Genomic DNA, 13638 nt, shown 5'->3' with positions numbered 1-13638 from the left:
TTTTATTTCATTAAAAGTACATTTGTTTTATAATCCTCAACATTTAATACAAATATTTAATGATTTATTGAAAAATTTCTTTTTCTTCTTTTTGTATAAGAAGAATTAAATGTGATGAAAGAGCTGTGAAAAGTAGATATTATTTAATTCTCTTACAAATTAAGAAAAGGGTGCAGAAAAAGAATATTTTAAGTGGTTAGTGACTCTGACTGTCGTACTGAAGAACCCAGGTTTGAATCTCGGAGAAGGCATGCATGTTTGTAAATGTAAGTATTTGTGCGGCATGGGGGACTCTAAGTATGCGGCGAACCGAAAATCCTCTCGAGAGGTTGGTGACTTCCATGGTAGGGAACGAGGGGTGGCAGACCCATTCCCCCCGGAGTACTCTCCATTAAAATGGGAGGGGGGACAGAACTGAGCAAAATAGTACCGTCATCTGTATGGTGCGCAAGGCTGTTGCGAACGACCGGCGCAGTCTTCCATTTCCCGCCACTATGAACTTTGTGAGTTTGTTCTGATGTTAATTTCAGACATTTGAGATGAGTCACAATAGCAACAATTCACATTAAATCATGTTCTTGAAATAAAAGTATTCTTTACCTTGATCATTCTGCGTTGTTTTCAGATTTAAAAATAAATAATCTAATAAATAAATAATGTAAATAAAAATCAAAATAAATAAATAATAATAATGAAATTTAAAATAAATCAAAATATAAATCAAAATCAAAATTCCACAACTGAGGCATTTGAAATGTTAAATCAAGATGGATTTGAGTTATCGCTTTTCTCGAAGAATGCTTCAATTATCATGCTCACGAAAATCAACTAATAAAAAAGCAAACTGATGCGTTTTTTTCCCTATCCTGGCGTGCGTAACGTGAACAGGGTGGCTTGAGGGGATTGGAATTAGTAGCACCGCCTCCAGCATAAACCACAAAGTATGGCAACCCTGTTACCAACCAATCCCAAAGCAGGTAGAGGGGAAGCGCGAAAAGCTTGTAACAAACAAGTCACTGTACTGGAATGTGGAAGAGATGGTGCAGCGATGTTTTTCCATCTGTTGAATAACTTCTATTGCGTTTTGGGCGATACTTTTTAATGTCATCCAGCAAGTGATAAAAAATACTGTGCTATTGTTTAAATCATTTCAGCGAAATTGTGTCATAATTTAGAACACCATGCTATTACTATTGAAACTTTATATTACTTCGAATGCTTGACCAATGGAACAGTATATTTTCGCAGTAAGGCATCGACCATCCGATATTGCCACATCTGTAGTATTTCTTCTTGTTTTACTTTCCACCTGGAAAATAGTGTCATCAGCACCGAAGAACTATCACCAGCGGATTACAGATCAATGCGATTGGTTTGGGAGGTAATTTTTTTCCTAGATATTTATATAATTTTTGTGTGAAGAACTGAATTAATAAATTCTTAATAATCTTTAAAAGTTTAATTGTAAAGGTAATTTGAACTTATCAACTCTCATCAGAGCTTAGTTTATTTGTTTAATAAATTTTGGTATAACACGGCAGGACTATCTCTGTAAGGGAAAGCGTAACTTCGTGGATTATTTTTAAAAGTTAACTGGCTGGCGTTGAGAACCTGAAAATCTTACTTAAAATTATCTTTTAGTGTAGAAATGTCCGTAATCTCCATTTTTCGTGTCATTCTCAGTGTCAATCAACGGCGGGGATTATTAAATTGTTGTTTGAAGATCATCAATATACGTTTTAAATTATAACACTGTACTGTGTTGCATTCTAAGATTTGTAAACTATATACGTAATTTTTATTTTATAAGCAATATAGATCATGTTTAGTTTTAGTAATAATATATCTGTTACGTGTGATTTATATTATAACATACCTGGTAAATTATTTTTGTATTCATACAGATCCAGTAGCAGTATTCTCTTGTAGTATATTCTAGCATAGGAATATATTTATGACGATTTCCTTTTTTATAAGGATTTATTCAACTTGTTTGCTCTACTTGTTTATTTGTTGATTAATTGTCTTCTATTAGGTCTTGAAATTATCATTTGACCCCTTGCTACTGGCCCAATTTTCTTGAAATGTTCATTTGCAGTATTTGTGATGGTGTGTGTGTGGGAACTTCATTACAAATATATTTATTAATTTTTTATTTAATACTGGTTGTGTCTTACAAATCCTTTTTTTAATAGTCACAATTATTGTTAGATAATTTTGAGTTCACGTCATCGGGTAGGTATAAAAATAATATTCAGCTGAAAGTCTTTTGAAGTTTAAAACGCTATTTTTGAATTATTTCGGTTTTTAAAAATCGAACGATTTTTTTTTCAAGCATCCTTGCGGTTGTTAAAAGTGATGTAGATATATATCAAAAGCAGGTAACTGTAATCATAACTGGTAACAGCTTCATGATTTTAAGTGATGATGCGATGAGGTTTCTAAATCAGACAGGACATTAGATTACATTTAAATGAATTAAATGTAATCTTATCTAGATTAGAAAGAAATTTTTTTTTGTGTGTCTAAAGGTGATGATTTTTCTTTCTTTATCACTTTTCCCATATTCAATAAACTAAAAAATATGATAGGTTCCAGGGGTTCTCAACCACGGGAGGGGATTTTCGTTCAACTTTTCGTTTAGCTGTTCAATATTTTGTTTTAGTTTATGAATATAATTTACAGCTCTGGTATAAATCTTAAATCGTGACTGTTGTTGATAAATTCTTTTAAGAGGCTTAGAGAGTTAAATCAGCGATTGATTGTAACTAGTGTGAAGTAAATGACCGAGTACAAGAAATCTGGTAATAAACCTCACTTTCTTACAGTCTGCCAAAAAATTCAGTCAAGTTAATGTCTGCAATACTTCTCGCTAACAGGATAACAGGATTCATTAATTGTAGACTGCAGCAAAAATTAAGGAATATTCCTCAGAACTAGGAAAAGGGGAAAAAAAAAAAAAAAAAAAAGAACCTTCTAAAACTTAACTACTTTTGTTAAAGTTTGGGGAATTTATCAACATTTTGTATGTTTTCTGCTGTTTAATTAATAAAACATGTTAAAAGATATTCTAAATCTAAATAAATGTGTACTTATTTTTCAAGTTTTGGAAAGGCGGGGGAAGGGAATGATCTTCTAGGAGTAGTGAAAAGGGTGCCGGGGGCAAAAAAGGTTGAGAACCCCTGGTATAGACTAAAATGTGTATAATTAAAATACATAAAAAATAGAAAAACTTTTTATGTTGTATGCTCTTTCTTAATTTAGAAGTCAAAGAACAAATTGATAATAAATGATGTGTCATGTTTTTTCTAATATGAACAGGCAGTTATATTCAACCTTTATATATGAAGATTATGACAGTAGTTGGTTCGAAGAATAGAGGCATTTTTGAAAAACATTACCACATTTTTCCAAGCACTAAACATGAAACGGCATGGATAATAAATACATGAAGCCATTTCCTAGGTAAAAGTAGGGTGTGCTAGATGACGTTAATATATATATAATATATATATATTATAGAACAGACTGAAATTTTACTGTAGTAAAGAATAACTAGCCTGTATTCAAGGGAGACTTGATTGTTCCTTTTTGTTCCAAAATAAAAGGTCACAATGCTAAAAACATCTAGCAAAAATAGTGAAGGGACATCAAGTAACTCGCCTAAAATTTTTATTCTAGAAGTCGTGGTGGGGGGAAAGAATGTAAAAAAGAAAGAGTTGCACATGATTACATATTTTTATATAAATAAAAATTAATATATTAAAAGTATCTCCAAACGTTAATACGTCAGTTATACAGGGAATTTCAGAAAGCAGAAGTAAATTTTAATTGCCTGTTAACTTAGGAGGCCCTAAACCATCATCATCGCCAGTTCTGAGGAATATTCCTTAATTTCTGCTGCGGTCTACAATCAATGAATCCTGTTAACCAAATACAGACTGTCAAATGGTTTATAGAAATTCGATCTGTAGCGGAGAAGTATTGCAGACATTCACTTGACTGAATTTATTTGGTAGACTAAGGTGAGGTTTATTACCAGACTTCTTGTACTCGGTCATTTACTCACACTAGTTATAATCAATAGCTGATTTAACTCTCTAAGCCTCTTAAAAGAATTTATCAACAACAGTCACGATGTTAAGATTTATACCACAGCTGTAAGTGGCAGGGGATACTTAAAATAAGAGGGTACTAGGGATAACTGATGAAGTTAATACTGGTAATTCTTGAAGGGAACATGACGGGCATTTTGGAATAATAAAAGATACCGATGTTGAACATAAGTAAAAAATGGCGTAGTTTCAGAATTAAAAAATAACTTGTACGTTCATATCGTTTATAAATTTTATTAAATTGATCTGGTACCGCTTGCAAACCAAATTTTAAAAGCAGTCCCTTTAAAATGGGTTTCCTTATTCAAGGGGGGGAAAGCTACGAAACTTTCTAAATCCTATTATCAAGATACCATGAAAATATGCGTTCTCAGTTTTCAGACAGTTCTTTGTCCCGAACTTTTCTTATTCCTAATTTCGAACGTTCCGCCCTTCACAACTGACAAAGATTTGCGATCCGGCACAAAGATTGCAGACCTTGCCCGCAGACACATTAATCTGCCAAGAGGGAGGAACCTTTCAAACACCCCTGGAGCACTTAAGGGGAAGAAGAAATGCGTACTGGAGTTCTGAGACTCCCCACTGCTGCCCCGAAGAAATGGCGTTGCCAGCTAACGGTCTCATAATTAAGGCAACATTTTGTTACAATCAGAAGAGTGTTTTCATGCTTCAGCCTTTTTTTTTTTTTTTTTTATGGTTGTTTTCTTCTACATGGGAGGCCAGCAGATTTTTTTTCTGGGCTGTAAAGCTATCTTGCTTTAGTGAACAAGATGGTGTAAAATTATGTGTAATGGCTTCACTAAAAGATTTATGGCTACGTTATGATTTTAAGTCATCCAGAATGTGCGACTGCATGCATAAACAGTTTAGGTTCTGTGTACCGTAAATAGGGTTTCATGACGTGCTTCATATCAACAATTGAAAAAGTAAAATCCTATGTTAATTGTACTATTATTTACGCAGTTAAATTTATAATATACTAACTGCAGTGTATTCGTATTTTATAAATATGTTCCCTGTATTAAGAAGCACACACTAGCAGATTATACCGAAACTTTAACTAACGACTAGTTGCGACAGAAATTGAAATAACAAAAATAAATATTACGCATATTCTTTTAAATAAAAGTTATTTTTAAACAATAGTGCTAGTTTGGTAAAATGTTGAGGATGAAATTCATATAACGCGATATCAATAGGAATACATCTGGCGCTTTGGCGCATAGTTAAAAAATCTTGTTAACGGAAAAGTACTGCAGTCCATTTAAAATCAGTTTACTTCTTATTTTGATGATGTTCAATGGTAACATGATTTTATGGATAGAATTTTATGTTTGAATTGCCCTTTCTTTGGAATGATTTTTTCGAAACAGTATGTTGACGTTCTGTAAAGATTAATGCCGTGTTTACTCGAGTAATAGTCGCACCTAGACTTTCAAATGAAAAACTGGCAAAAAAAAGTGGGAGTATTACGACTATTACACGGTATATAAATATTTATACCTCATTACGATTAAAAAAACTCTTTTCGTAAGGTATCTAATATATACCTCTTCAGACTTCTCTTAATTCTTCTGCACTACTGTCTGCATTAAAAAAAAAAAAAAAAAAAAAGCCTGTTAATAAAATTCTGTAGAAGCGCATACTACAAGCATCTATATAAACTTCATGTTCTATTTATGAATTTTAATTATGCTCCTGTTTCTGAATTTTGATTTGCTATTTAATTAAACTATTTTTTTATTCAAAATCTAGTTTAATTAATAGCAAAAGCGGATGTTATTTTTATTTAAGAAGAGAATATCGGTATTTGCATGATTTCATATTGGCTTATATGTCAGCAAACTCGAAATAACAGTTCCCATTTAATTTTCTTACCATAAGTATATACAAGCAAATCCTTCCAGGTTTTATTTATTTTTTTTTAAGCCAATTAATTCTTAAACACTTTCAGAGGGATCTGTTTAAGATTCTTATTGCTTTCTCTTTGCGATTAATTCGTGTTCGCGATGCTGTTGTCATTCGACGATACGTAAGATCTTTAAGTACCGTCTTTACTCGCGTAATAGTCGCACCCACGTTTTGAACCACAAAAAATCGTCAGAAGTATAATATTGTAGATTTCCCCCACGAAAATCGCATCTAGACGTTCACAATGAAAAATTGGTACAAGTGCGACATGGTAATTCATTATAGTAATTGTTGCACAGCTTTTATATGAGGGTACTTACAGTTGGAGATTCTGTGCTTTTACCTAGATATGTACTGTAAACTAGATATCTTCTATAATTTGTAAAAAGAGTGGAATAAATTACATTACAATTTACATAATTATACAACTTATACTTCTCCAACATTTTGAATTAACTTTGAACTGCTCCAAATTAAAGTTTCCCTTCCGTGTTCCCGTTTTGCTTTTTGATTGTAAAAAAGTACCGCGCCTGTTCAGTTGCGTCGAGAAAAATTGTGTGTGTGTGTGGGGGGGGGGGTGAATTGTCCACCGAAGAAAGTGGGGTCAACGATTATTTAGATTTAAAGGTGCTTCTATAACCATTAATCGTATTGCTTGTGTCGATAGTATTGTGGAAGTAGGCGCCACCGTTTTACTAATAAAAGTAAAGTGGTGGATAATCGTTTTCTTCTACTTTTGGTCACTTTCTTCCCATTGTCAAATGACCACGGATCGTAACTATCCAGCGAATTTCACTGCTCCTTGTTTGCCGAAGAGCTTTCCTTAGGTGCGTAGTGAAAATACTTAAAGGGGGAAGAGGGGATCTGGTGCTGTTACTGAAAGAACTCCTGGGGGTAGTTCCTTTTCAGTCCCTACTAAGCTGAGGTGGGCTCTCTTTGTAAGGATGGGCAAGCGTTAATCCCTGTCCTTCGATCGGTCAGGTTTCTTCAGTATTTATGAGACCATTTCAGATGTTGACAGAAATATGCTTTTATGGCGATCATAAAAAATGTGATGAAAATGCCGTAAGTGGTAGGGTTGGTGTAGAAACTCTTTTGAATTGGAGGAATTTCTTTTTGTACAAAAACATGACTTAATTCGGATCAAGCGACAGTACGTTAGTACGTTGCAGTCAGGTACCCGCGCGTGAAGCGCTATCCTAGTATATCTGACTAAACAACTTTCGATCAAATACAGTTCCTAATTTGGCGCAGATATGATCATACGTGAAGATGGCATAATCTGGTGAAGGTCCCAAGAGACTGGCCACCGCGGTGGCTAACACGCCCCAACGGGCGAGGGCAAGTGCGGAGTAAGAAAAAGAGACGCCTTTTGCAACCAAGTCCATAGAGTCCAGTGTGACACACATATTTTACAACACACAAAATTATAAGCATAGCGAGAAATTGAGTACATATATGCAGAAATGAAAAAATAGCATAATATAATAAACATGGTGGTAATTTGTGAATTTAAATATTTACAATTACAAATCAGAAATATTGTACATAGAGAAAACATTAGTTGGAAACAACAGGTTATATAAGATGTCTCAGTACGGCCCAAGGCCTTTTTTTGAAGGCCTGGCTGTTATAATTATAATTCAATACAGGTATGGTGGGATTACAAACAGTGGGGATTTTTTGATAAAATCTGAGGGCCAGAGTGGCCATATATTCCTTTACATATGGTATGTTATATTCGCGGTGGATTGCCGCGTTTCTAATAAACCACGGACAACCCGCCGCTTGTCTTAGCACAATATTTTGTAACACTTGCAGTTTTTGTATATGAGTGTCATATGTATACCCCCAGACAGGGCAGGCATAAGTGATGATGGAACGCAACATGGTTTTATAAATGAGTAATTTGTTATCAATAGAGAGAACGCTGTTCCGGCCAATTAAGGGGGCAAGTGTAGCTTTACGAACCCGGAACTTTGCAAGAAGTTTTGTAATGTGAGGAGTCCATGTGAGAGTTTGGTCTAATGTGACACCTAGGTATTGGGCCTGCTTGGTCCAGGGGATAGGCGTGCCATACATATTAATGCGGATGTCATAATCTATGTTTTTTTTCCTCGTGAAGAGGATGGCATCAGACTTTTCCACATTGATACTAATTTTCCATGCCATTAGCCAGGACTCCAGTGTGTGAATGTGGTTTTGTAGCTGTTGTATTGTAAGGATCTTAAGTTTTACTAACGTTTATTTTATTTTAAATCTTTACTATCACTTCTTATTTTCTACTTCCGGCCAGAATTATAAGCGTGAAGGAGTTTATGCAAAGTTGTCTGGCGAACGCCAAGTATTTAAGTGTGGCCTTTTTGCCAAGCAGAAGAGAGGAAGCCGTGAGTTCGAAGCAGGCCGCTTACCTTAGAAGTTACGCAGTTGCTACTTTGCCTTCCAGGCCAGAGGTTTTAATCCTCTTGATAAATTAAACGTATTGTAGTGTTCACAGTCTCTGTGCTACATACGCTTCCTGTTATTATAAGGCCAATCTTATTCTAAAGTTAAATTAGAGTTTAGTTTTATTTTGATATCTTTTAAGTTAGACCCCGAGTGGAGGGTCATTGTATTCCGAAGTACGGAAGTCATTGTATATAAAGAAAAAATAAAGGGTTTTGTATACCCTTCGTCTGTATCCTGTCTACTTACTACAATTAGTGAACATAGCTTTAGTAAGCTCTCTGTTCTAGTCAGGTCATTGTATGTTTCCGAAGAAGGTTAGAAGAAACATTGAACCTGATAGTATGACTGAGCCGTGAGATGCGTTTTGTGATAGAATTGCCGTATCATCAGCATACATTGCTAGGGTGGTGTGTGGTGTGTGTGGGATATCGTTCGTGTAAATATTGAAGTAGAGCGGGCCCAAAATGGACCCCTGTGGGACCCCAGCCCTGATAGGCCTGGGGGTAGAAATGGTGTTGTTAACACGAACGACAAAGTGTCGACCCATAAGGTAAGAGTGTGTGATGTGTGTGATGTAATCTGGGAAGCGCAGGTTAATGATTTTGTATATGAGGCCCTCCAGCCAGACTCTGTCAAAGGCCTTGGAAACATCAAGAAAAATAGCTTCTGTGATCGACTTGTCCTGCAGGCCTTGTGACACCAGTTCAGTAACTCTGTAGAGTTGGTGTGTCGTAGAATGCAGCTTCCTAAAGCCATGCTGTTCATTGATGATTAGATTATTTTCATTTAGGTGCTGTAGCAACCGTTGTTGGATGAAGAATTCAGCAACTTTGCTTGTAGATGATAACAAACTGATGGGCCTGTATGACACAGGGTCTGTGACAGGTTTTCCAGATTTATGAATTGGTGATATGACAGCAGTCTTCCATGGCGAAGGAAAGTGCCCCAGGTGTAACATGCTATTGATGATCTTGGTCAGTTTGAGGATCATTAGGGTGCCCATATTTTTTAACATCTTGTTACTCACAGAGTCGAGTCCAGGACTTTTCTTGGTCTTGAGTTTTGTGATGTATTCAAAGACCTCTGAAGGCCTGACAGGAGGAGTGTTGTTTGTGCGTGGTTTTGAGAGGAACTTTGTTAGTGTTTGTGATACAAGGTGTTCTGTTTGAGAGTGGGATATGTTGTTAGTGCAGAACTGAGTAGCATAGTGATCAGCGAGTGACTCAGCTTTCTCAGTGTCGGTGTAGGCAATTCCTTGAGGGCCAGTAAGGGACGGAATGTTTGTGTGGCATCTCAGAAGCTGGTTGGTAGCTTTCCAAATATTATCTTCATCCGGGGAGAGTGAAGAAAGGTAAACGGCCCAGTCGTGGTCTGTTTGTTTACGTGTAAGGGCCCTGACCTGGCGGTTAAGCTGGTTGAGTAGTGCTCCATCGGGAGGGTATCTTGATCGCTTTTTTTGTAAATTTTGATACCCTTTAGATCATAATTGCTCTTTATTTTAGAAAATACAGTTTCATATTTTTTAATTTTATAATTTCTCCATGCCATCTTACCAGATTTAAACTGATGGTCTATAATCCGGAATCGCCGAAGTCCCGACGAGTCCGGATTAAAGACTTTTAACTGTATATATATGAAATGTAATTTCTCATACATTATTTGTTTTGTGCAGCCGGGGCAACAGGAATGAGACAAATTTTGGAATATAAAGTGTTAGGTTTATTTTAGCATCCATCTCACAAGCGTTCTTTTGTTACCTTGAGCAGAAGCCGTATTTATACATATGTGTGCGTCACGAGGCTCATCCAATCAGTGATATTAATTGAAATCACGAGGTGACGCTATCTTCTCATCAGGAGTGTTCTTAAGGACTTTATGTAATATGACAGATTTATGAGTTTGGCGATTTGGCGGGTGCCAACAGGTTAATATATTTTATACTAAAGAAAGGATTTCGCCCAAATTTAGGAACAGGGATGCAATTTAGGTAGAGAATCGCCAACACATTATTAAGCAATATTATTAGAATTTAATTTAATTAATTGAATTAAAAATATCATTACAGATTATTCCCCCCATCTGAAAAGGCTTGCAGTCGCGGCCGTCGACCCAAGACAGTCCAGATAGTGAGAGCAGAAAATTTAGTTATTAGGAAATTAAGTGAGTAGGAAAACTGATTGGATTTACCTCAAGGCACACAAAATGTTTACATAAAATATGACATAAAATATTTGTATATAATTAATATATATATAAAATATAATAAATGATTAATGAAATTATAATATAGTAACTAAGTGCAGAACAAATAAAGCACTAATAACATATTGCTGGTTAGCTACGCAGCAATAGGAAATAGTAATATAACTGAATTTGTAAGTTTATATCTTAGAGCATGCCATTCACAGTTTGTGTATGAGTCCGTACAAATCGTTTAGAGTTGTCATTCAGGCTCATCTTCAGTCTTTTACTGGTCTTTGGAGATCTCCGGATCATTTAATTAGCGCTAGAATTATGGATTAGCATTGGCACTGAAAACATTTGAGTTTTTATGTCACGATACTAGAGCTCTTATACTCTTGTTGAAAATACACATTTTGCTAGGTTTTTAACATATTTTGTCACTCTATTTTTCTCTTATTAATGATAACAAAACAAAATTTAACTTCCAACATCCATACCAGTTTTTTGTACACGATGCTGCAGAAACATAAAATGAAATTCAGAAGTTTCAACAACTGAAATTTAACTTTTTCAACTGCTGCTACAATTTATAACACAAACATAGGAAAACATGAGCTCAAGGAAATGTGAGGGTATAGTACTCTACTTGTAGTATAGCCTCAATTGAGTGTTTCCCACACGGAAAGTGCATTGAACCTGAAACTCAAGTTTGAAGGAGCCCAGTAAAAGAAAAGGGCAGACAAACTTTTCAGACACTGAGAGATAAATCAACTATTAAGGGGGACAACAGGATGAAAACTAAAAGAAGGGTTATGGATAGTTTATTGATTTATAAATTTTGATTTATTCATGATGTAATTTAAAGTTCTCGGGTGGATAATAGAACCTTAATTTTGACGTATGTACAATTTCAGTTGGTTTCTTCGTGTGAAAATTTTCCCTGTCGATTTCATAATTAACTTCAGATAATTTATTCATAATCTGATAAGGGCCTGAATAGGGTGAAGTCAATTTTCTAGTATTTGGGTATTCGAATTCCTCGTAAAGGACAAAATCTCCAGGTTGAAATTTAGATTCTACAAATCTATCTAGTTATATCTAGTTTTATTCTTTTGGTGTCATATCTAGTTTTATTCTTTCGGTGATATTCGATAGTTCTTTTCTTTGCTAAAGCCCTTGCTTCATTTAAGGAAGGATATTTATTTTGATCAATTGGAGATTCAAAAGGGAGGTTACCAAATAGTAAGTATGCTGGGGTGAACTTAGTTACCGTATGAGGGGAGTTGTTATATTCGATAACAACTTGCTCTAGCACTTTAGTCCATGGTACTTTTATAGAAGAAGAATTTACTTTACATTTTAGTCGACTTACTATTGATTGATTTACTCTTTCTACTTTACCATTTGTCTGGGGATGGTGAGATGAAGTTAAAAGTTGTTTAACATTATGCTTTTTAAGAAATTTTTTGAATCTAGAGGAAGTGAAGGCTGCATTCCTGTCACTCAGAAATTTTTCGGGGACTTGTATTTGAAATATTTGTTTCAGACAATTGGCATAGGTTTCTGAAGTTACACTTTTAGAGGGAAAAGCCCAGACATATCTTGTTGCATGGTCAATAACTATATGTAAATATTTTTTTGTAGAATTATAATAATTAAATCCTCCCACAGTGTCAATAGAGAGACATTCGAAAGGTTTGTCGGTTGGGGGTACGTCTTGCATAAGACCAAATTTTTTCTGTTTTTTCTTTTTAAGTTGACAAGTATGACAATGTTTAACAAAATTTCCGATATCTTCGCTAATATGAGGCCAATAATATTGAGGGGTGATTAAATTAAGCATAATTTGAACTCCCGGGTGACCAAAATTTTCATGGGTTTTATTCAACAATTTTAATCTTAAAGATTTAGGTACTACAATTTTATAAAAATTCTTTTTCTTAATTACCATCATATCATTTATCTCTTGGTAATTTTTTCCCAAAACAATATTAAAACCAAAATATATCCTATCCTTTAAATACCAAATTTAAAACACATTTATAAAAATAATTACAAAAATACATTACAAAAATAATACTTTTTAAAATTTTCAAAATAAAAACACTATTATTAAATCAGTAATTATAATTCAATAGTAATAATATCATTTGCATCGCCAATCTTTTTACTAATTGCTTCTGTTTGACTTATTGTGACGAGAATACGAGTGATGAAATCGACACGAAAATACACATTTTTGTGCACTCTCGATTAGATTTTCGCAAAACACGATCAATCACCACACAAGCACAAAGCTCTCGAGAGCAACACAGAACGGCGTAGACGTAGGGAAAGATTTTCATCCTCAAAAGTAGGTCAACGGTAAGAGCATATTTGATGAACGACGAACTTTCCATGGAAACACAGATCACGCATCGCAGGGGGCAGAAGGATGCTTCTCTGGACGTAAAATAATCTGCAGAATACCAGAATACAGGTAACAGAAAGATGATTCTCTTGAAGCAAGAACGCCTAGAGAAAAATGTAGAAACATAGAAGTCGCACAGCGGCAAATTCATCTAAAGTGCGTAACTCCTTGGGGTATCTTCTTTTTTAGATAATCCCTTTGAAGGTGGTATCCTACCGGCTTTCTGAAATGTAATTTCTCATACATTATTTGTTTTGTGCAGCCGGGGCAACAGGAATGAGACAAATTTTGGAATATAAAGTGTTAGGTTTATTTTAGCATCCATCTCACAAGCGTCTTGAGCAGAAGCCCTATTTATACATATGTGTGCGTCACGAGGCTCATCCAATCAGCGATATTAATTGAAATCACGAGGTGACGCTATCTTCTCATCAGGAGTGTTCTTAAGGACTTTATGTAATATGACAGATTTATGAGTTTGGCGATTTGGCGGGTGCCAACAGGTTTAATATATTTTATACTAAAGAAAGGATTTCGCCCAAATTTAGGAACAGGGATGCAATGCAATTT

General features: G+C 35.0%; 1 protein-coding gene across 1 annotated transcript in view; it reads left to right on the top strand.

Annotated features, from left to right (window-relative positions):
- Positions 1-1008: 1008 nt before the first annotated feature.
- LOC118188461 (meteorin-like protein) overlaps positions 1009-13638 on the top strand; it is a 43433-nt gene continuing 30803 nt past the window's right edge. Inside the window, exon 1 of the mRNA XM_085812400.1 lies at positions 1009-1381. Within this exon, the coding sequence (XP_085668526.1) occupies positions 1227-1381 (155 nt within the window). The 5' untranslated portion in view covers positions 1009-1226. The remainder of the gene's footprint in view (positions 1382-13638) is intronic.

The sequence above is a fragment of the Stegodyphus dumicola genome, chromosome 3, assembly GCF_044657685.1.
Source record: "Stegodyphus dumicola isolate Sdum_Otavi_A_Nest chromosome 3, ASM4465768v1".
NCBI classification, from domain to species: domain Eukaryota; kingdom Metazoa; phylum Arthropoda; class Arachnida; order Araneae; family Eresidae; genus Stegodyphus; species Stegodyphus dumicola.
This window is presented reverse-complemented; position numbering and strand designations above follow the sequence as displayed.